At 42.7% G+C, this 23,855-nt stretch overlaps 1 protein-coding gene across 2 annotated transcripts in view; it reads left to right on the plus strand.

Moving 5' to 3' along the window:
* Window positions 1-33: 33 nt before the first annotated feature.
* The window catches only part of LOC121573927 (probable ATP-dependent RNA helicase DDX10), a 58,230-nt gene continuing 34,408 nt past the window's right edge, over window positions 34-23,855 (plus strand). Inside the window, exons 1-13 of one of the 2 annotated variants that reach the window (XM_041886334.2) lie at window positions 34-368; window positions 1,186-1,246; window positions 1,336-1,466; window positions 1,601-1,759; window positions 1,900-2,020; window positions 2,212-2,401; window positions 4,783-4,909; window positions 5,025-5,187; window positions 5,375-5,459; window positions 7,735-7,836; window positions 12,706-12,793; window positions 15,783-15,871; window positions 16,226-16,571. In XM_041886334.2, the coding sequence (XP_041742268.2) occupies window positions 153-368; window positions 1,186-1,246; window positions 1,336-1,466; window positions 1,601-1,759; window positions 1,900-2,020; window positions 2,212-2,401; window positions 4,783-4,909; window positions 5,025-5,187; window positions 5,375-5,459; window positions 7,735-7,836; window positions 12,706-12,793; window positions 15,783-15,871; window positions 16,226-16,571 (1,878 nt within the window). In that variant the 5' untranslated portion in view covers window positions 34-152. The remainder of the gene's footprint in view (window positions 369-1,185; window positions 1,247-1,335; window positions 1,467-1,600; window positions 1,760-1,899; window positions 2,021-2,211; window positions 2,402-4,782; window positions 4,910-5,024; window positions 5,188-5,374; window positions 5,460-7,734; window positions 7,837-12,705; window positions 12,794-15,782; window positions 15,872-16,225; window positions 16,572-23,855) is intronic. The other variant, XM_041886333.2, reaches the window with a different exon arrangement.

A 23,855-nucleotide genomic window follows, 5' to 3' on the forward strand; every position in this document is an offset into this window, starting at 1 on the left:
CTCGTCACCTGTATGTGGACATTTCCGGTTTGCGTTGACGTCATAGTTATGCGTCTACATGTGTGTGCTGCAGCTTTCACATGCCGTTTGACTGAACCACCAAACATTTCGTTTTAAAACATTACATTATCCTTGAATTTATTTATTTAACCATGGAGAAGGGCAAACGACCAAACAACTCCCCCAAGAAAAAAATGGGGAAGAAAAACCCAACCGACACCGCTGATCCTGTGAAGAACTTCGAGCGATGGAAGAAGAAATACAACAAGACGAAAACACGAGTTAAACAAGAGAAAAGACAGAAAAGGAAACCTGACTGGCAGGTGGAGAAAGAAGGCATTCAACGGCTTGTCAACAAATATAACGAGGTAAACGTTTGTTTTAGCCTACGAAGTTGGGCGAGGCTAGATGGCTAGGTAATTGCCTAATAAATCAGACTGATGCCAATTCTTGGTAATACATTAGTCTTAAACAAAGTACTGCAAAAACGTACGTTTCCTCACAAAACAGAACGTTTAATACAATTAACTTTAGCGGTTGTCTGTTTGGTTGGTCCTTCAGCTGTTCGAAATTTGAGGCAAAATATCCACAGGAATTTTTTTGACGGATTTTATTGGGCAGGTACTGCCATAATTCCTATCACCTGGCAGATGCGCAAAACCATCCATGTAAACACCTGCTAGACTTCTGTTAGTATGCATTAATCGCGTGCATGTACTTCCGTCTGCACATGCCTTAGGTCATGAACAAACACATCTTGATTGACACACAGAGTCCCGCGTTTTGAAGTCGGTTTAATAAAACTTTCCTGTAGATATTTTGGCTCAAATTTCGAACAGCTGAAGGACCAACCCCACAGACAATCAGCAGAGTAAGTTCAAATATAATTGTATTCAATATTCATGACAGACAAGGGACGTTTAGCTTTTTTCTATGTAAATGTGCATGGCTATGCTGTACAGGCAATGGAAAGCATCGCCACAATCGGGACTAGGACTGTAAACAAACTATCACATTTTCAGTCTAATCAAAGCAATCTCCTGTCCCATAAGACATTTTAGGACATCCTAGGCTAGATAACGTTTCTATTGTAATGCTAGCTAAATTATTTCTCTTGACAATGATTTCATCATATCGCTCTTCTTCAGGGGACGTGTGTGATAAACTAACACTTTTGTCTTCTAGATAAATGCCAAGGATGCTGAGAGGTTTTCAGATTTCCCCATCTCAAAGAATACCCTGCGAGGTAAATATGAATTGGTTATGAAATTGCCAAGCATCTTATGCCATTGACAGTAACTTATTTGGCACTGACAGTTTTCTTGTTTACCCCAGGTCTGATGGAAGCACAGTATCGTCAGCCCACAGAAATACAGAGACAGACCATTGGCTTTGCGTTACAAGGTAAAGATGTTCTTGGCGCTGCAAAGACTGGCTCTGGAAAAACACTGGCCTTTCTCATTCCTGTGAGTACCCAATTGTATTCTACTGGATAACTATGCAATATTGCGAGCTGATATGAAGGCAGATGCAGTGTGCATCCATTATTTGAGGCTATTGATGTGTCATGGCTGTTCACACGTGTTGGTGTCATTTCCAGGTATTGGAATGTTTGTATCGTCAGCAGTGGACAGCCATGGATGGCCTGGGGGCCCTCATCATCTCCCCCACACGAGAGCTAGCCTATCAGACCTTCGAAGTGCTCCGCAAAGTGGGCAAGAACCACGAGTTCTCTGCCGGCCTCATCATTGGCGGGAAGGTACTTTATTTACTTTCAAGTGCCGGTATTAGCAGTTAATTTCATGTTGGTTTTGACACCTCTGTTGGTGTTGTTTGAAAGTTTGTGCCCTGTTATTCTGTTGGATTCCAGTGTAATCTCTGTGGTATGGTTTTTTGTAGGACCTGAAAAATGAGTCTGAGAAGATCCACCGCACCAACATCATCATCTGCACGCCAGGACGCCTGCTCCAGCACATGGACGAGACTGCTGCGTTCCACGCCTCCGATCTCCACATGCTAGGTACATAGTTTTACTGTGGTATGAGCTAAAAGTTGTTTTGGGGATTTTTACATTCTTACTGTTAATGTTATGCAACATTGGTTTAGTAGCACTGTTTGTTTTGATCTGGGTCTGTAATTGGAGAATAATACCCTTGTTGGCAAAAGTGATGGACTTGAAATTGAAGAAATCATGTGTTTAATTCTTTTTAGTTTTGGATGAGGCGGATCGTATCCTGGACATGGGTTTTGCCGACACTATCAACGCCATAGTGGAGAACCTCCCCAAGACCCGTCAGACACTGCTGTTCTCAGCCACACAGACCAAGTCAGTGAAAGACCTGGCCCGCCTCAGCCTCAAAGACCCAGAGTATGTCTGGGTGCACGAGAAGGCCATGTTCAGGTAGGTGCACTATTATATAACACGCAACAATAGTCCTGTGTCTATAGACTCTTAGTCTTGGCATTTAGAAATCTGGCAGTTGGGGTAAACGTCACTTGGATTTCTATCAATTTTCAACTCAGGAAATGAAACATGATATCTCAATTAAAAATACTTGTGGAAGGTGATGTTTGAATTCAGGTGAGGGATTACAAGGAGTCTCCTAAGCTACTGGTAGGTCATGTGAATGTTATTACTCAGCGATTGCAGGGTGCTTACATTGATTGCTTATACACAATATATACAAAAGTATGTGGACACCCCTTGAAATTAGTGGATTCGGCTAGTTCTTATTATTATAAAATCGAGCACACAGCCAGGCAATCTCCATAGACAAACATTAGCAGTAGAATGGCCTTACTGAAACACTCAGTGACTTTCAACGAGGCACTGTCATAGGATGCCACCTTTCCACCAAGTCAGTTCGTCAAATTTCTGCCCTGCTAGAGCTGCCCCAGTCAACTGTAAGTGCTGTTATTATGAAGTGGAAACGTTTAGGAGCAACAACGGCTCAGCCACGAAGTGGTAGGCCACACAAGCTCACAGAACAGGACCGCTGAGTGCTTAAGCGTGTAGCATGTAAAAAGCGTCTGTCCTCGGTTGCAACACTCACTACCGAGTTCCAAACTGCCTCTGGAAGCAACGTCGGTACAAGAACTGTTCGTCGGGAGCTTCATGAAATGGGTTTCCATGGCCAAGCAGCTGCACACAAGCCTAAGATCACCATGCGCAATGCCAAGTGTCGGCTGGAGTGGTGTAAAGCTCGCCGCCATTGGACTCTGGAGCAGTGGAAATGCGTTCTCTGCAGTGATAAATCACGCTTCACCATCTGGCAGTCCGACAGACAAATCTGGGTTTGGCGGATGCCAGGAGAACGCTACCTGCCCCAATGCATAGTGCCAATTGTAAAGTTTGGTGGAGGAGGAATAATGGTCTGGGGCTGTTTTCCATGTTTAGGCTCCTTAGTTCCAATGAAGGGAAGTCTTAAAGCTACAGCATAGAATGACGTTCTAGACGATTCTGTGCTTCCAACTTTCAGCATGACAACGCCCCCGTGCGCAAAGCAAGGTCCATACAGAAATGGTTTGTCGGGATCGGTGTGGAAGAACTTGACTGGCCTGCACAGAGCCCTGACCTCAACCCCATCGAACACTTTTGGGATGAATTGGAACGCCGACTGCGAGCCATGCCTAATGGCCCAACATCAGTGCCCGACCTCACTAATGCTCTTGTGTCTGAATGGAAGGAAGTCCCCGCAGCAATGTTCCAACATGTAGTGGAAAGCTTTCCCAGAAGAGTGGAGGCTGTTTTAGCAGCGAAGGCGGGACCAACTCCATATTAATGCCCATGATTTTGGAATGAGAAGTTCAACGAGCAGGTGTCCACATACTTTTGGTCATGTAGTTTATTTGGACAAACTGACATCAAGTATATGGTATGAATACGGAAGAGGTAAAAGTGGGCCGGTACTTACAACAAATACAAGTGTTGTCATGGATGTTATGTGAAGTCCATAGTCCTAGTAAATAATGATGTGTCACTGTGCAGCCAGGTGCTGATTTAATAGTGTGGATTCTCTCCCACCTTCAGGCTCGCATGCTAATTGGGTCGAACATTAACATACTGTTTTATCTGAATATCAGCAACTTCAATTCAGGTTTAGATGCACCAGCTGACACTTATCATACTACTCTTGTTTTATGCTCTTGCTTTTTTCTCCAGCTGCACTTCTTTTTTGATGAGTCTTAGCTGATAGACTGGTTTAGTGTTTATGCTGCGTTCATGGCTTTGTCCTCGATGTTGAAGCGATTTTGTTATATGGGAGTAAGTAAGCACAGGCTGCAGCAGCAGAGGGAGAGATGAAAGAGAACTCTTTGCTTTCTCTGATTCAGCCTTATCAAGGCTCCTCAGACAGTGCACGTCAAGTGTTTTAAACCACATTTGACCTGAAACCTGTTAGGAGCTAAAGTGGAGCACTGCACAACAGACATGACTTCGATTATAGCCTACTATTTGAAATCTCAAGTACCTGTGATTGTTTGCTTTATCCTGGCTGGAGTGCCAGGTTGCTGTGGGTGGGGTTTGCACTTTTGGGACATTCCTATTGGCTCATTGCAAAAAGCAAGTTCAATCAAGCACAACTCAAGTTTTTGTAATGATTTAAATTCTTGCCTTTTTGAACCCAGGTCTGCTGCACAATCAAATGCAACCCCAGCTTTAAACATTCTTTAAGGCACACAATTCCTTAGTTCTCTGTCCTATTTAGCAACAAGATGAAGTACAACACAAACGACCTGAAAGAGACAAAGTAAAATACTATTTGTTTCTGTGTCCCCATGCAGCACGCCGGCCACGCTGGAGCAGAACTACGTGGTGTGTGAGCTGCACCAGAAGGTCAACATGCTCTTCTCCTTCATCAGGAGCCACCTGCAGAAGAAAGTCATCGTCTTCTTCGCCTGTTGCAAAGAGGTGAGGCTTCGCTAGTTTGTGCAAACGTTCCTCCATTAGGCTTATAGCTTCATGGTCTAGTCATAGTCTTTGCTGCAAACATCAAGGCTCTCTCTTTTTCTCTCTCCCTCCGTAGGTGCAATACCTGTTCCGGGTGTTCTGTCGGCTGCGTCCGGGCATGCCCATCCTGGCCCTGCATGGGAAGCAACAGCAGATGAAGAGGGTGGAGGTCTACAACGACTTCATCAAGAAGAAGAACGCTGTGCTCTTCGCCACAGACATTGCAGCCAGAGGCCTAGGTACTAACACATCAGCATCTACTCTACAGACTGGCTGGATCTCTTTAGTCAGTAGGGACAGAGATGACGGTTTGGGGCACAGCTCAAACACGAATCCTAAAATGAAATAAATATTTACTGCTCTGAGAAGGTCCTTGCTCATGGCTTGTGGTGAATAATAATTACGTTTTCTCCCCCCACTTTGTAGACTTCCCTGCTGTGAACTGGGTGTTGCAGTTTGACTGTCCAGAGGACGCCAACACATACATCCACAGAGTGGGACGAACAGCCAGGTAATAACCCCCTTAACTGGACCTGGCATGTTTTCATTCTATATGCAGAATTACTCAGAAAATACTATGTTTTTCCAACAGTAGTATTAAAGTGAAGTTATCACAGTGTAGTACTGAATCTTACAGGGACACTGCCATTTACACAAATGTACCCACAACAAGCCACCATTAATTATTGTACAGTGTGCAACAATTGAAGGTTCCTTCAGAGTCAATCCATTATCCTATCGCATCATCTCACTATCACTCCTCTCACAACAGTTGGCCTACTCACTAGACTCGCAACAGTTGGCCTACTCACTAGACTCGCAACAGTTGGCCTACTCACTAGACTCTCAACAGTTGGCCTACTCACTAGACTCGCAACAGTTGGCCTACTCACTAGACTCGCAACAGTTGGCCTACTCACTAGACTCACAACAGTTGGCCTACTCACTAGACTCTCAACAGTTGGCCTACTCACTAGACTCACAACAGTTGGCCTACTCACTAGACTCACAACAGTTGGCCTACTCACTAGATGGCAGTGTTGTTGTATGTTCCACCTCTCACACTACCTCTCTCTAAAGCCTACAGCCTCGCACAGTCATTATACACAGAAGTGTTATCAGACTGGCTTTCAAATGTGTTCCAAAATCCAGAGGTACCTACTGTGTACTTTAGGTGACATATGATGCTGTATAGTATTGTTCTCTGCTAGTACAATGGTGAGTTGGTACCATAGCAGTGCTGATAGAGAAAAACAGCTTGAGCAGAGAGCTTGCACACAGCTATGCTGATTCTGAACGTGCAGTTCATTAGCCACGTGGTACAAACCATGTTTACCTCAGGTTGGTACAGTATTCTTTTGAACCAAAGTGTTGTGTACACTGGGCTTCCTTTGGATAACACTTGGGAGCAGTAGAGGAGTGAGGGGAATATCTCTCAGCTTTGGCTGTGTTTGCCCAACTGCGGTGCTGACTCATGGGGGTGTGTGTGTGTGTAATCTCACACCGATATCACCTGGTAATTGCATCAGTGTGAAAAAGAGAGGGAGTAAGTGTGTGTCTGAGACAGAAAAATACAGACATTAGTGTGCTTTGCTTCTACGGAGCTCTGTGCAGCACACTCTCCGACAGCAGCAATGTGCATCTTAAGCAGTCATGATGTGCTTCGAGCCACAAATGGAACAGTGATTAGTGAGCTGCTAAAACCTCTGTGCTGCTCATCTCTAAATATTTTGCTTTTGTGTTGCCATACCCCCTGACAAACCTCTTGCTTGTTGGTTCTTTTGTGTGATGTAACATGACTAAAGGGTAATCCTTTCTAGGCTTATTGCAGCATGCTGCTGCTTTTGGAGTAATATGGACCCTAGCTACCTGGTGTTATTCCATTTTGGGAGTCAGTGAGTTTGAAGGAAGGCCAAGTGCTCATGTGCACTCTACCAACCAGAGCTGTAGTGTAGCATCAGTCTCCACAGCTGTTTCCATTTGTCTCTCGCTCCCCCCTCAGTCTGACTCTGCATGTATTTCACAGCTCCTCTTGGTGTGAGGAAGAATGTAGCTCTCGCTCTTCGCCACCTCTCTCTCTGTCTTGCACCCCATCTGTCTCTCCCTATGCCTCTAACTTGGTCACAAAACCATGACGCAACCATGCAAAGAAGTCGTTCATGATCATAAGAGGCGTACCATTAACTGTGCAAATTTTGCAGATTGATTGCAGAAGTTATGTACGCATTTGAGGTTCAGCATCATTATTTTACATTATTACAACCAATCCTCTGCGCTATTGGTCAATTGAAACGTATTCATACATTTAGGACATACAATAAAATAAGAATTAGGGCTGTGACGATTATGGAATTTGGGGTAACGATTAATTGTCATGCAAATGGCCACGGTTATTGTCATAATTGGCATTTTTGAACTTGTTATGCATCTTTGAAAGTGACCTACAACATACCTAATGTATACAACACAGCTTTGGTGACACCACTGTCTAAAAAACAAATGGTTCTGACCGCTTGGAATTTTTGGAAATGAAGCTCCTCCTCCCAAACGTGCCGTTCTGCTCGTAAAATGATAACCAACTTTACCCACTTCATGTAAATATGAAAAGCTGCTATTGAGTAATCAATATCTACTTGAATATAAAGTTGAATCCCCCCTTCTCCTAAAATTAATGTAATAAGACTTATCTTATTTAGTTCCTGGTTATTGTCCATAATTGTTGCTTACACTATTATACAGTAATTGTGCCAGCCCTAATAAGAATGCAATTGTTTTTTGCCTAACAGGTATAAGGAGGGAGGAGAGGCTCTGCTTGTCCTGCTGCCCTCAGAAGAGAAGGACATGCTATCCCAGCTCCAGGAGAAGAAAGTCCCCATCAACAGAATCCAGTGAGTTCACCTACAACCTCTCTCACATACACTTGTATTTCACTGGGACTGGGAAGGCTGTTGGCTATGGAGATCTACTGTATGTGAGGAATAAATACAAAACAGGTGGTGGTCTGTTTTGTCTCTCTTACTCTTTTGAAGCTTTATTCCCCTGTCTCCATCACCCCCCCAAACAAATAAACAAACAGAGGCCCTGTGAGAATGTTTTAAATTATACCATATGCTTCAAAATACTATTTCAACTTAGGCGATGCATTGGACAGATGGGGGAGATTTCACAAAGCAGGCAGGGTCAACAAGTGAGCCAGCTGACTTTCCTCAAATTTCTCATTCTGAAACAACCTCATAGTTTCTGGTAGTTCAAATATACTGTACATGCGTGCTATATAGCTATTGAACCTGTGCCCTTGTCCTGTCCCCTGTGTGTGCCTGACACCATCCGTTTCATGGTGTCACAGTACGTTTTAATAGTGAGGGACCTGATATCCTGTTTGTTGGAGCTGTGTGTGAGATGGGGAGAGGCTGAGTGGAGCTGAGGGGCTGTGAGCGGTGCAGTAAATAGGCCAACCGTGTATTTTGTGTGTGTGAGAAAGAGAGAGCGTGAGAGACTGGCTCTGCCATCACAGAGGACAACAGGCCTAAGCCCCTCTGGCTAAATGCTGATAAGCACCGGGCCCAGCATGATGCCCTCGCAGCACATGCACACACACACACACACATGCACACACTCGTGCATATGCACACACAAACTTGCGCCGCTCTCTTCCACATGCACAAATATGTATACACTCATCACTCTTTTTCACACTTGCACAGAAATAATTAGAATGGAAATTAGATTTTATAAAGTGTTTCTCATGCCCAAGGTGCTATATAACATAAATTAATATTATTCACACATGCACAGTCAGGGATCTATTTTTGGCTGCCGCTGCGCATATTAGTTTGCAATTTCAGCATGTAAAAACTGGTGCCCTTGCGTTTTCCACCCCATGTGCCAGGTTTAGCAACTTACCTGTCTAATATTAGCTCACTTGCGCTGAGGTGGGAGGGGTGGCAATATTTGAAGTGTCTCCTTGAAAACAAGCGCAAAAGTGACAATTTCTTGCAGCGCATATCGGGAAATTTAAGACCAATGAAAAGCAGGTCTTAACGGTAACATGGTTGGTCATGGAATGGATGTGAGCGGAAGCACGACCTATAAAGCCGTGACACACAGTGCCCTTATGCTCATGTAACAAGACGGGAGATGTGCTTTTTGTGCCAGGAAGCCTTGTATTAATAAACATAAAAAACAAATGTTTTTTTTATAAGCACCCTATGTGTTGTAATATATGCACTGATCTTATCTGATGCTTTAAGTGCACTGTTTTATGAAATTAAGACACACAAATGACTTGCGAGGGAGCCAGAGATCGATAATTTAATTTAAATTATAATAACGTATTTTTGTTCTATTGCCAACTAGGTAAAAATAGCATGCATAAAGCCAACAAATAAAAACATTGCAGGTAGAAAATATCCTATAAATCACATGGCTACGCATGGAAGTTTGTTCATGTTCTTTCAATCACATTCATCTCTCTACTCCGCCTGTCTGCAACAAACTTAAAACATTGTATCAACTATCAACTGGGTCCGGCCAGTTGCAACATTGTATCAACTATTCTGGGCCCTCAGATTCCAGCGGCAGTGAGCTCTGGACCAGTAGCAGTGCATGGGTGAAATCACTGGGGAAGCCAATCCAGGAAAAAATTATAATAATATTTCAACCTATGTGTTGTGCTAATTTAGTTGTTTGCTCTATAACCTGTTAGGCCTATATATCACGGCATATGAACTAAGGCCGAGACAATAAGAAGACACAGTGGCAGAATAAATCCAACCACACATTTGTTTCATCACAAAACCGGAGAGCAACATCTGTCCTTGGGAGTCCACAAAGCATATTGCATTTAACAAACAGTTACATGATCTACAGCATGGTCAAGCAAGGTCATGTTTCTGAAATTTTTTGACTACTAAACAACTATTGATTTAGAACCACGGAGAGTTATCGCAAGTCGCAAAGAAAACAGCAGCTGCCTCCACTATTCCAGCACCATTTTAACATAATCTAGTCATCTATGCTTAGTCTAATACATTGACAACTAATAGATACCAAAAACGATTTAGTCCAGTCAACATAAGCTAAGTATGACGTGGCAGTCCATGATACTGATTTCTGTGTGTGCGTGCAAGTAGAAAAAACATGTTGACTCACCCTGCTTGTAGAGAAACGCCAATGCCGCCATCCTCTAATGTTGCCTAAACGGTCTATGACTGTCACTTTAAGTTTTTGTTGTCCTATGCTATCTGGCTAAAATACTTGCTCGCTAGCTTAACTTCCTTTCATGGGAAACAATACGCCAGGCCAGCTAGTTAACATTAGCATACTACATCTAGCTACATGTTGAACTTCCATCCTCTCAGGCCAGGGGCACAATGTATGAATTTATATTTTGATTAGAATTGCCGTTGTTATCATTGGCCAGTACCGAGAGTTAAGTAAAACCACAAGTCCAAATCCCTATCTCCATCGATGGCTAATTTAGGAAAGGGATGATTTTAGCTTGCTAGCTAGCCAGCCACTGGAGGACAACAACACAACGAGATGCAACAACTCACGTTTTCTTCTGTCAATAATGTTTGGCTTGTGATGTGATTGGTCTGAAGCCAAATCCAAACTGGCTTCCCTTGACACTTTTTTTATTTTTTGGGTGCGGCAGGACCATTCACAGCTGAGCTCACTCAGTTTAGCTCAACGCTGATTGGCTATTATTATGAATCAATCATGGTAGGCTAATTGCTTGCTGGCCTCCCTTGTATTCAATGCTATGGGTTCGATTCCCACAGGGGGCCAGTATGAAAAATAAAAAAATAATGTATGCACTCACTAACTGTAAATCGCTCTGGATAAGAGCGTCTGCTAAATGACTAAAATGTAAATGTAATGTAAATGTCTCTCCAGAGATGTTCAATCAGGTTCAAGTCCGGGCTCTGGCTGGGCCACTCTAGGACATTCAGAGACTTGTCCCGAAGCCACTCCTGCGTTGTCTTGGCTGTGTGCTTAGGGTCGTTGTCCTGTTGGAAGATTAACTTTCGCCCCAGTCTGAGGTCCTGAGCGCTCTTGGGCAGGTTTTCATCAAGGATCTCTCTGTACTTTGCTCAGTTCATCTTTCCCTCGATCCTGACTAGTTTCCCAGTCCCTGATGCTCAAAAACGTCCCCACAGCATGATGCTGCCACCACCAGGATTCACCGTAGGGATGGTGCCAGGTTTCCTCCAGATGTGATGCTTGGCGTTCAGGCCAAAGAGTTCAAACTTGGTTTCATCAGACCAGAGAATCTTGTTTCTCATGGTCTGAGAGTCCTTTAGGTTCCTTTTGGCAAACTCCAAGCGGGCTGTCATGTGCCTTTTACTGAGGAGTGGCTTCCGTCTGGACACTCTACCATAAAGGCCTGATTGGTGGAGTGCTGCAGAGATGGTTGTCCTTCTGGAAGGTTCTCCCATCTCCACAGAGGAACTCTGGAGCTCTGTCAGAGTTACCATCGGGTTCTTGGTCACCTGCCAAAAGGACCCTCAGACCATGAGAAACAATAACTTTTCTCAGAAGTGTAACAGGTTGTGAGCTCTGCAAACGTGTCCACTCCAACAATGAGAACGGTAAATGACTAATAATAATACATTGACTGCATTAACAGAAATGACCATAACCAAACAAACATTGTAGATTAGAAATGATGGGAATTAACGGTAAATGTACTACTGGCGATATATGTAATGAGGAATTGATAGACTCTATCAAATGGCAAACAATTCTCACAATTAAGTTATGAAACAATGAATGCGCACGAATTGGCTAGAGAGAACGCATTCCTGAGAGACGTGCCTTGTGCATCTAAGCCACACTCCCCTTCTTCTTGACTCAACATTTAAAATTATACCCAAGACACATTATCTTCACACATACTGTAGGCCTAAGGAATACTCTGTGTCAGGTCCAAAGCAGTAGCCATTTATGGAAAACCAATTTCGAAACGAATGCAATTTCACTTATTTTATGAAATTGCTTGGCGTGCCGAGGCAAATACCCACACAATGCCTGTCTTAAAGGGACGGACTGTGCCATCCCCGCGGCCTCCGCCGTAGATTAGTCCACTGAGACAGGCGCGAATCAGACAGGTCATAAAATAATAATGAATCTATTTGCGACCGCACGACTAAACAAATCTGTCAACCAACAGCCTATCGACCAAACATCTAGTCGACTAAATGGGGTCAGCCCTAGTAGGCCTACATTATTTTAGCCAGCTCCCATTATGGATGAGCGTAAAAAAAAAAAAACTCAATTCAGGCTACGTGTCCATATGCTCATTATGAAATGAGATGATACTGGTGACCCTTGTATTTAGATCTTATTTTCCTGTAAAAATTGCTTGGTTTCTGTTTCATATGATTAAAAACCAAGCCGTCCGTAGTCTACCCTTAGCAGTGTTTTCCACCAGCCAAATAGGAAATGTAGCTAGCCAGGGAGTTCCGGACTGGGGGGGTTCAACTGTTTTCTTATTTTTTTGTTTTCTTTTGGCAGAACAAGCTCAATTCTGGTGACCTCTAGTACATTATAAATTAACCGTTTTCAGGCTCATCACGTGTGCATATATATGACCTTTGATATGAATGGCACGTTTTGTTACGGACCATTCTAATAACCTGTGGTTTTTTTTAATCAATGAGTGTGTCCATGCATCTGTGACCTTTTGACTGTTTTTGAATACATTTTACAAATGTGATTTGTGGATTCACAAAGTATTTTCTTCCTGTTGCCAGGGTGAACCCAGAGAAGCTGACGAGCGTGCAGCAGAAATTGGAGGCCTTCCTGGCCCAGGAGAAGGAACAGAAGGAGCGAGCGCAAAGGGTCAGTATCCTGGAGGGGTGAGACCATTACAGGATTGGGATGGATAAGGGGCCAAGCCAGTAGCCTTCCAGGACAGGAGTTGTTATTTTCACCCATAGTGCTTACATCCATAAAATCTAGAGTTGTCACCTGGATGATAATGAGGATAATGCAGTGTCCGACATTAACGATGGCCCACTGGCCCGGGGACAATAAAAACATGTCGGGCCACTGGATCTCGTCTACTTCTTAGCACATTTTTGCATTCCAGTTCAACATTTTACCTGCTCTGTTGTAGTCTACCATTGAAGACTACACACGGAAAAGTCATGGTATTTATATTTTAGCAATATGATTGGCCTTTCATTCAAGCACCACCACGCTCCCACGAGTCACAACTACTCGAGCAGTACATGAGTTGATGCCTTCACACAGCACACGCACGAGCTGTCCAGAGCAAAAAGAAGCGTCCATCAATCTACTTACTTGCTAAGCTGATTTATTTTAGCTAGGGAAAGTGATTTACAAAAGTAAACCTTCAATAGTGAACATGCTAGCAATATGCTGGCTACTGTTGATAGTCTGCAAAAAGACACCTAGCATTTGTCTTGGATAGCCAACTGTAGCCAGGTCAATATCTATTTTGGAACACAGTTGTCTTAAAGGGGGGAGTGTCCTATTAAAATGACATACTTTAGAATAAAAAATGAATGCAATTAATAAAATGCAATTCTAAAGAATAGAGTAATGACTTACATTTCTAAATTATATTAGTTTTTGAATACATATCATAATAACTAAATGTAGCTTAATAGCTGAATATAGAGAGAAAGCATGCCAACCTATAGGCTCTGCATGACCCCAATGCATTTAAAAACTACACCATGTCTGGGCCAGTAGAAATTGTTCGTGAAGTAGATTTTTGGACAACTGGCCAACCTGTAATGGACTGCATTTACAGTGCCTTTGGAAAGTATTCAGACACCTTCACTTTTTCCACATTTTGTTATGTTACAGCCTTATTCTAAAATTGATGACATTGGTTTTAATCCTCATCAATCTACACACAATACCCCATATTAACAAAACAAAAACTGATATCACATTTACATAAGTATTCAGACCCTTTACTCAGTGCTTTGTTAAACACCTTTGGCAGCGATTACAGCCTCGAGTCTTCTTGGGTATGTCGCTACATGCTTGGCACACCTGTATTTGGGGAGTTTCTCCCATTCTTCTCTGCAGATCCTCTCAGGCTTTGTCAGGTTGGATGGGGAGCGTTGCTGCACAGCTATTTTCAGGTCTCTCCAGAGATGTTCGATCTGGTTCAAGTCCGGGCTCTGGCTGGGCCACTCAAGGACATTCAGAGACTTGTCCCGAAGCCACTCCTGCGTTGTCTTGGCTGTGCGCTTAGGTTCATTGTCCTGTTGGATGGTGAACCTTCACCCCAGTCTGAGGTCCTGAGCACTCTGGAGCAGGTTTTCATCAAGGATCTCTCTGTACTTTGCTCCGTTCATCTTTCCCTCAATCCTGACTAGTTTCCCAGTCCCTGCCACTGAAAAACATACCCACAGCATGATGCTGGCACCACCATGCTTCACCGTAGGGATGGTGCCAGGTTTCCTCGAGACATGACTCTTGGCATTCAGGCCAAAGAGTTCAGTCTTTGTTTCATCAGACCAGATAACCTTGTTTCTCATGGTCTGAGAGTCTTTAGGTGCCTTTTGGCAAACTCCAAGCGGGCTGAATTGTGCCTTTTACTGAGTAGTGGCTTCCGTCTGGACACTGCAGAGATGGTTGTCCTTCTGGAAGGTTCTCCAATCTCCACATAGAAACTCGAGAGCTCTGTCAGAGTGGCCATTGGGTTCTTGGTCACTTCCCTGACCAAAGCCCTTCTCCCCGATTGCTTAGTTTGGCCGGGCGGCCAGCTCTAGGAAGAGTCTTGGTGGTTCCAAACTTCTTCTATTTAAGAATGATGGAGGCCACTGTGTTCTTGGGGACCTTCAATGCTGCAGATTTTTTTTGGCACCCTTGCCCAGATCTGTGCCTCGACACAAGCCTCTTGGAGCTCTACGGACAATTCCTTCGACCTCATGGCTTGGTTTTTGCTCTGACATGCACTGTCAACTGTGGGACCTTATATAGACAGGTGTGTGCCTTTCCAAATCATGTCCAATCAATTGAATTTACCACAGGTGGACTCCAATCAAGTTGTAGAAACATCTCAAGAATTATCAATGGAAACAGGATGCACTTGAGCTCAATTTCGAGTCTCATAGCAAAGGATCTGAATACTTATGTAAATAAGGTATTTCTGTTTTTATTTTTAATCAATGTTCAAACATTTCTAAAAACGTGTTTTTGCTTTGTCATTATGGGGTATTGTGAGTAGTTTGCTGAGGACATGTTTTTATTTAATCGTTTTTAGAATAAGGCTGTAACGTAACAAAATGTGGGAAAAGTGAAGGGGTCTGAATACTTTCCGAAGGCACTGTACATACTGCATTATTTACACTTTTGACTAAATGACTCAAATGTGATGGAAAATGGAAATTGCATATGTTATGTACCTACAGTGTTTTTGGCTCTGTCATTAACACCCTCGTCACCTAGACGGTACAATTGTTATACCCACTTCTTTTGTACTCATAATGTGATTTTACACCATTTCATGCGTCATCAGATTGTTGAATCAAAATTTCAAGTTTTTAATGTCATGTGCACAAGTACAGAGAAATTCCTTTCTTGCAAGCTCCAAACCCAACAATGTCATAATCAATATCATTGTAGCACTAAAAATAACGTACGGTAGAACAAAAACAGGACAAATACAAATAACACAACACATTTCTCCTGAGGAGAGAGCGCACTCGAAGAGAAGAGGGTCCCTTATCTCCATCTTGCACCATCTCGTGTGATTCATCGCCTAACTCAGCTGGCTGTTCGAGGAGATGGCAGGCGTCGATATTGCTCACCTTTCCATCTCTCCCCCCTCTATCTGTGTGTGCAGTGTTTCGTCTCCTACCTGCGCTCCGTCTACCTTATGAAAAACAAAGACGTCTTTGATGTGTTCCAGCTCAAGCTCCAGGAGTACGCATCGTGAGTAAAAAGGAAACGGGGGCCATTTTGAGCACTTATCTATCTCTAGCGGTGGAGGAGTGTTTTCCTTAGATCTGCTCTAATTGTTCAGGGCTTCCCAATCCTGAAAGAATGTCAACCAGGCCACAATATGCCTATTTGTTGTGCATGTGATGGTACGTGGACATCATTATGCACAAGGCCTTTACAGAGAATATGGTATGGGGTATCATTAGAAGAAGCTGTGTCATTCCCTCATTCAAGCATAGAGTAGCTTAGCTTTAGCCATTGCTAGCCTTTTTGGACCATGATGAACCAAACATTTCAGTAAATGTCCAACTCGATGTCATTCTTCCCTTTTGGTACTCTTGCTAGTTCTCTGGGCCTCGCTGTTGCTCCAAGGGTGCGTTTTCTCAACAAAGCCCAGAAGCAGAGAGCAGACCCTGGGCAGAGCAGCGGGCAGGGAGATGTGGCCCAGTCTGAGGAGGAGAAGGAACTAAAGAACTTCAAGGCTCAGCTCAGAGGAGCTCGAGAGTCCCAAAGCTCAGATGAGAAAGATGATGATGAGGAGGTGGACAAGGAAATGTTACAGCCTGGGCCTAAGGGTCTCCTCTTTGGGGCAGATGAAACGGAGGAGGATGAAGATTTGAGGGACTTGGACCTGCTGACCGTGAAGAGAAAAGATGTCTTCAGTCTGGAGGAGGTTAACCAGGATGATGAGGTGAGGTGCTCCTGCCTGTTGTGGTGGCAATTTTGTGGACAGCAGTGTTTCTTAATTCTGGACCTGGGGACCCAAAGGGGTGCATGTTTTTGCCATGGCACTACACACCTGATTCCACTAATCAACTCATCATCAAACCTTTGATTAGTGGAATCAGGTGTGTAGTGCCAGGGCAAAAACAAAAATATGCATCCCTTTGGATCCCCAGGGCCAGGATTAAGAAACACTGATGTACACTTAATGAATTACTCAAGTTGCATTTACTTATTTAAAGGTCCAATGCAGCAGTTTTTATCTCAATCTCAAATAATTTCTGGGTAACAATGAAGTACCTTACTGCGATTTGTTTTCAATTAAAATGGTCAAAAATTAACAACTATTGCTTCTTAGCAAAGAGCAATTTCTCAAGCAATAAGTTTGCTAGGAATGTTCTAGGAGTAGTCTGAGTAGGGAGGGGAAAACTGAAAACTAGATCTTATTGGCAGAGGTTTGGAACTCTTTCTTATTGATCTATTAACTAATTTACCAAAACTCCATCTCACCAAAACAGGGTGAAATTTCAGGTGGTCTTTTCAAACACTAAAAGTGCATTATCATTTTCACAATTTCACAGTATTCCAACCTCGTAGTGCGGATATATACTATCTATCTTAGAAAAATCATGTTTTTGACTGCACTGGGCCTTTAACATTTTTGGCTTGATACAATTACTCCATGTTATTCTCCATAGTGATATGCAATAGCATACAGTCAGAATAAACAAAAAGTATCATAAGTATACAGTGGGGAAAAAAAGTATTTAGTCAGCCACCAATTGTGCAAGTTCTCCCACTTAAAAAGATGAGAGAGGCCTGTAATTTTCATCATAGGTACACGTCAACTATGACAGACAAAATGAGAAAAAAAAATCCAGAAAACCACATTGTAGGATTTTTAATGATTTTATTTGCAAATTATGGTGGAAAATAAGTATTTGGTCAATAAAAAAAGTTTCTCAATACTTTGTTATATACCCTTTGTTGGCAATGACACAGGTCAAACGTTTTCTGTAAGTCTTCACAAGGTTTTCACACACTGTTGCTGCTATTTTGGCCCATTCCTCCATGCAGATCTCCTCTAGAGCAGTGATGTTTTGGGGCTGTCGCTGGGCAACACGGACTTTCAACTCCCTCCAAAGATTTTCTATGGGGTTGAGATCTGGAGACTGGCTAGGCCACTCCAGGACCTTGAAATGCTTCTTACGAAGCCACTCCTTCGTTGCCCGGGCGGTGTGTTTGGGATCATTGTCATGCTGAAAGACCCAGCCACGTTTCATCTTCAATGCCCTTGCTGATGGAAGGAGGTTTTCACACAAAATCTCACGATACATGGCCCCATTCATTCTTTCCTTTACACTGATCAGTCGTCCTGGTCCCTTTGCAGAAAAACAGCCCCAAAGCATGATGTTTCCACCCCCATGCTTCACAGTAGGTATGGTGTTCTTTGGATGCAACTCAGCATTCTTTGTCCTCCAAACACGACGAGTTGAGTTTTTACCAAAAAGTTCTATTTTGGTTTCATCTGACCATATGACATTCTCCCAATCCTCTTCTGGATCATCCAAATGCACTCTAGCAAACTTCAGACGGGCCTGGACATGTACTGGTTTAAGCAGGGGGACACGTCTGGCACTGCAGGATTTGAGTCCCTGGCGGCGTAGTGTGTTACTGATGGTAGGCTTTGTTACTTTGGTCCCAGCTCTCTGCAGGTCATTCACTAGGTCCCCCGTGTGGTTCTGGGATTTTTGCTCACCATTCTTGTGATCATTTTGACCCCACGGGGTGAGATCTTGCGTGGAGCCCCAGATCGAGGGAGATTATCAGTGGTCTTGTATGTCTTCCATTTCCTAATAATTGCTCCCACAGTTGATTTCTTCAAACCAAGCTGCTTACCTATTGCAGATTCAGTCTTCCCAGCCTGGTGCAGGTCTACAATTTTGTTTCTGGTGTCCTTTGACAGCTCTTTGGTCTTGGCCATAGTGGAGTTTGAAGTGTGACTGTTTGAGGTTGTGGACAGGTGTCTTTTATACTGATAACAAGTTCAAACAGGTGCCATTAATACAGGTAACGAGTGGAGGACAGAGGAGCCTCTTAAAGAAGAAGTTACAGGTCTGTGAGAGCCAGAAATCTTGCTTGTTTTTAGGTGACCAAATACTTATTTTCCACCATAATTTGCAAATAAATTCATAAAAAATCCTACAATGTGATTTTCTGGATTATTTTTTCTCAATTTGTCTGTCATAGTTGACGTGTACCTATGATGAAAATAACAGGCCTCTCTCATCTTTTTAAGTGGGAGAACTTGCACAATTGGTGGCTGACTAAATACTTTTTTTCCCCACTGTATATAAACCTGCCATAGACGTTAAACAAGCCATTTGGGCTTTTGTTCGACTTTGATGGCGTGTGTGCTGTGTGTGCTTTTCTGCCTAATTTGGAAAAGCAGCAGAGTCTGTGTGTGAACAATGCAAGCGGGAAAAGGTAGAATTAGCATTCCCAAATAATTGAGCAACCACAATTAATGTCAAAGCTGTCGGAGCTCAGTCAGCAGCCACACTGCCAACCGAGACATTAGTCTCTACAGTCAAGCACAACAAGCATCTCTTTACAGTCACGGACAATTTCAGGTAGGAAAATGGTTGTGAAAATTTTGCTAAAATTGCCAATTTGTGGAAACCAGGATGGCTATATACATGTATAGCCTAGGTGCACTTTGTTTGCATGCATTTGTAGTCTCCAGTAGGACAAGCGGTTCAATTCCATCTCCAACCATCTGTTTTCTACGGAGTTGCCAACTTGCCATGCCGTTGTCTCATATACAGTCATGACTGAAATGATTGGCACACTTGATAAAGATAAGCAAAAAAGACAATAAAATAAATAATACATACTAAACTGGGTTGACATTGTAGTGTGATGGGTGCAGAAATTATGTTTGGATTTATTTGCTCTGGTTTTAGATTTTAAAACATTTTTACTTGGTAATTTTTCAAGTATGCGAAAAATAATCAAATTGTGTTATACAATTGCTCTGTAATACTTTTTTTTCATAAAAATATAGGGGTGAAAATTATTGGCACATCAAATTCCCCCCAAAAAGGGTTAATTGGCTACAAAATCAACATTTTGCTATGGACATCTCAGTCTCCGGAACCCCATTAAAAACCTGTGGTTTGAATTGAAGAGCGTAGACGATGGATATCAAGTACCTGGAAAGATTCTGTATGAAAGAATGGTCTTAAGATCCCTCTCAATGTGTTCTCCAATCTCATAAAACATTTTAGAAAAAGATTGTGCCCTTAACCTCACAAGGAGAGGTTGCAGGAGTATTGAAAACAGGGGTGCCAATCATTTTGACCCATCTTTCTCTAAGCAATTGTATTAGTATAAAATAATTTTGTTGTCCCATTTTATTGAGCATACAATAAAGCTCAGTATTAGATTTTTTTATAGCATTTTTTGCTCATCTTTATCAAGGGTGCCAGTAATTTCGGTCATGACTGTATGTGATGCCCCGAGTCATTGGCTCTTGGTGTGCTTTAGCCTGTCTTCGCCCTGTGTTTCTGTAGAGTTCAGTTGTTTGTTACATTTCCATCAAAGTTGGGAACAACATGTTCCAGGAGGCTCAATCACTCCACGCACACCTGGCAGTGGATGATACTCATCAATGTCAGATTTCATTTTGGGCAGATGGTTCATCTCTGCTGGAGGGAGAACCTCTAAATCACTGTTGGCACCCAGTTCCCACCTACGGGTACGTTCCTTAACAGGGGATATAGATGCTGAAGTGGTGACCTCGTCACAGTAACAACGCTGGTTTGGGTGTGATGAGCGTCTAATCTAATTCAATGGCTGAGACAAAGCTCTCTGTTGCACTCGTCTTTATTGTTAAGTGAGGAGTAGGCAGCTACAACTCTTAAACCCCTACACAAGTGCACACTACTAGTGTGACTCAGTGTGTGAACTTTCTGCTCCTTTCTCTGAAATTATCATTTTTTTCCAGAAGACAAATAGGTCCTTCCAAGCTTTTTCTCACTTATATTTAGAGTTGCTGTGCACCTTGGGGGAAACAAATTGGGCTAGCTCCCATGTGAAGTTGGAAATAAAACATCCTAGTTATCCCGCAAAAAGACCGCTGTAGGGTAGAAACGGTTTGGAGAAGAAGAGTGTGTTTGAATAGAGGTCAGGGTGAGTTTAGCCAGCTCCGGCTAGCTATTTCATTGACTCCTCTGCAGTGGGCTAAGAATATGCCGTAGGTGGCCGGGGTCACAGCTACTGTAGTGTGCCTTCAGCTGGAGTGTGGGAGGCTGCGGAGTGGTGGATTTCCATCTAGTCCGACATGATTCACCGTCTTTAAATGGAGTGAGAATATTTTTTATTTTTTTGCTCTTCAAAACATTATGAACAACTTCCTAATATTGAGTTGCCCCCCCCGCCCTCAGAACAGCCTCAATTATTCAGGTCATGGACTCTACAAGGTGTTGAACACATTCCACAAGGATGCTGGCCAATGTTGACTCCAATGCTTCCCACAGTTGTGTCAAGTTGCCTGGATGTCCTTTGGGTGGTGGACCATTCTTGATACACATGGAAAAATGTTGAGCGTGAATAACCCAGCAGCGTTGCAGTTCTTGACACAAACCGGTACGCCTGGCACCCACTACCATACCCCGTCCAAAGAAACGTAAATATTTGTTCTTGCCTGTTCACCCTCTGAATGGCACACATACACAATCCATGTCTCAATTGTCTCAAGGCCAAAAAATCCTTCTTTAACCTGTCTCCTCCCCTCCATTTACACTGATTTGAAGTGGATTTAAAAAGTGAAATCAATAAGGGATCATAGCGTTCACCTGGATTCACCTGGTCAGTCTGTCATGGAACGAGCAGGTGTTAATGTTTTGTACACTTAGTGTCGATTGAGTGAAATGGCCACATTTACGTTAGATCATTTACAGTCTTATGAGAGGCTGTTTGTCAGTTAAATGTATTTTTAGGCAATTTTATATGAAATTAAGGGTTTATAATATAGGGATTTCTTGACCTGAATAAGTTAACGTTCCACATAAGAGTTAATGAATATCCAAGAGACTGGGCAACTTTCAGAGTTTACACAAACTCCTAGGGAAGCTTTGTCTCCCTTTTCTGCAAATACCATATACTTTACCTTCAGCATGTGACATTAAGTTGTGCCACTGTCACGATCGCTGTCTGGGCTCTATGGCTGGGAGTGCTTTTATCTCCTTCTCAATAGAGATCGGGTGACCTCACCCCTGTCAATCCAGCCGCTCTATTACCTCTGAGATTGTCATTGTACCCGGTGAAACAGAAAGCCCCCTCACTTCTATTGTCTTCTGGCCTGATCCTGTCCTAGAGGGGTTGGGAAGCTCCTTTAGGTAGAGGTGTTTTCAATAATTATTGGTTGAATTGACGTTGTACAACTTGACATGTTTTAAAGCTACAATACGACACTTTTTGGGTGACCTGACCAAATTCACATGGAAATTTGTTACAAAGCTGTCACTTTCATTGAAAGCAAGTCTAAGAAGCGGTAGATCTGTTCTATATGTGCTATTTCTATGCTCCCAGGTCTTAAGTTTAGTTTTTGCGTCTTTTACTTCGGTTTTGTTCACCAGCTTCAAACAGCTGAAAATACAATATTTTTGGTTATGGATAAGATATTTTACAGCGGTTTTACATTTTTACATTTTTCGTCATTTAGCAGATCCTCTTATCCAGAGCGACTTACAAATTGGTGCATTCACCTTATGATAGCCAGTGTGACAACCACTTTACAATTTATTTATTTTTTTGGGGGGGGTAGAAGGATTACTTTATCCTATCCCAGGTATAGGATAAACCAGGTTTGTACCAGGTTTAGATGGTACAATGATTCTCTACACTATAGTTACTTGTTTTGTCACATAAACTAAAATGAGGCAAACTATTATAATCTTTGCAACCAGGAAATGACAGAGCGATTCCTGCATAGTGCATCTTTAAAAGATCAATAATGGATGACTCTAATGTCTGCGATCTTCTGGCACTAGGTATAGAGCATATTCATACTCTACTAATTTCATTCCTTAAAGGAGAAGTTTTCTTTTTTACAACTAAATCTCGCATGTAAATTGCATGTTATAGATGGTCCAGACACTTTCTTTTTGCGATTTCACTTGTTTTTGAGAGACTTACCCCAACTAGTAATTCACTTCCTCAACTTTCTTTGTGCAGTGCGGGGGTTTCTAAAAAAACATGAACACATGCGCCAAAAACACCCAAATAGGTCCTTTAGAGACAGAAACGCTCTCAGTATAGTGATGCAGGTCTTTAGATGTTGTACACATGAAATTGTCATTCCAAAATGTATCCGCAACATTATATTCCATTTTGTGCAACTCAACCCGTTTCCCCTATACAGCTGTTCCATTCTCTATGTAGCCTGCTGCTAGAATGGATGGAGAGGTATCGCTCGAGTCGCATCAAAATGGAATATGCAGTGCATTCTTAAAGTATTCAGACCCCTTCACTTTTTCAACATTTAGTTACGTTACAGCCTAATTCTAAAATGGAATAAATAAATAAAAAAGACTAATGAATCTACACACAATACCCCATAATGGCAAAGTGAAAACAAGTTTGTAGATGTTTTTGCAATTGTATTGAAAATAAAAAACTGATTATTTACGTAAGTATTTAGACCATTTGCTATGAGAGTCGAAATTGAGCTCAGGTGCATCCTGTTTCCATTGATCATCCTTGAGATGTTTCTGCAACTTGATTGGAGTCCACCTGTGGTAAATTCAATTGGTTTGACATGATTTGGAAAGGCACACACCTGTCTATATAAGGTCCCACAGTTGACAGGGCATGTCAGAGCAAAAACCAAGCCATGAGGTCGAAGGAATTGTCTGTAGAGCTCCGAGACAGGATTGTGTCGAGGCACAGATCTGGTGAAGGGTGCCAAAACATTTCTGCAGCATTGAAGGTCCCCAAGAACACAGTGGCCTCAGTCATTCTTAAATGGAAGAAGTTTGGAACCACCAAGACTCTTTCTAGAGGTGGCTGTCCGGCCAAACTGAGCAATCGGGGGAGAAGGGCCTTGGTCAGGGAGGTGACCAAGAACCCGATGGTCACTCTGAAAGAGCTCCAGAGTTCCTCTGTGGAGATGGGAGAACCTTCCAGAAGGACAACCATCTCTGCAGCACTCCACCAATCAGGCCTTTATGGTAGAGTGTCCATACGG

Source organism: Coregonus clupeaformis, chromosome 9, assembly GCF_020615455.1.
Source record: "Coregonus clupeaformis isolate EN_2021a chromosome 9, ASM2061545v1, whole genome shotgun sequence".
Lineage (NCBI taxonomy): Eukaryota > Metazoa > Chordata > Actinopteri > Salmoniformes > Salmonidae > Coregonus > Coregonus clupeaformis.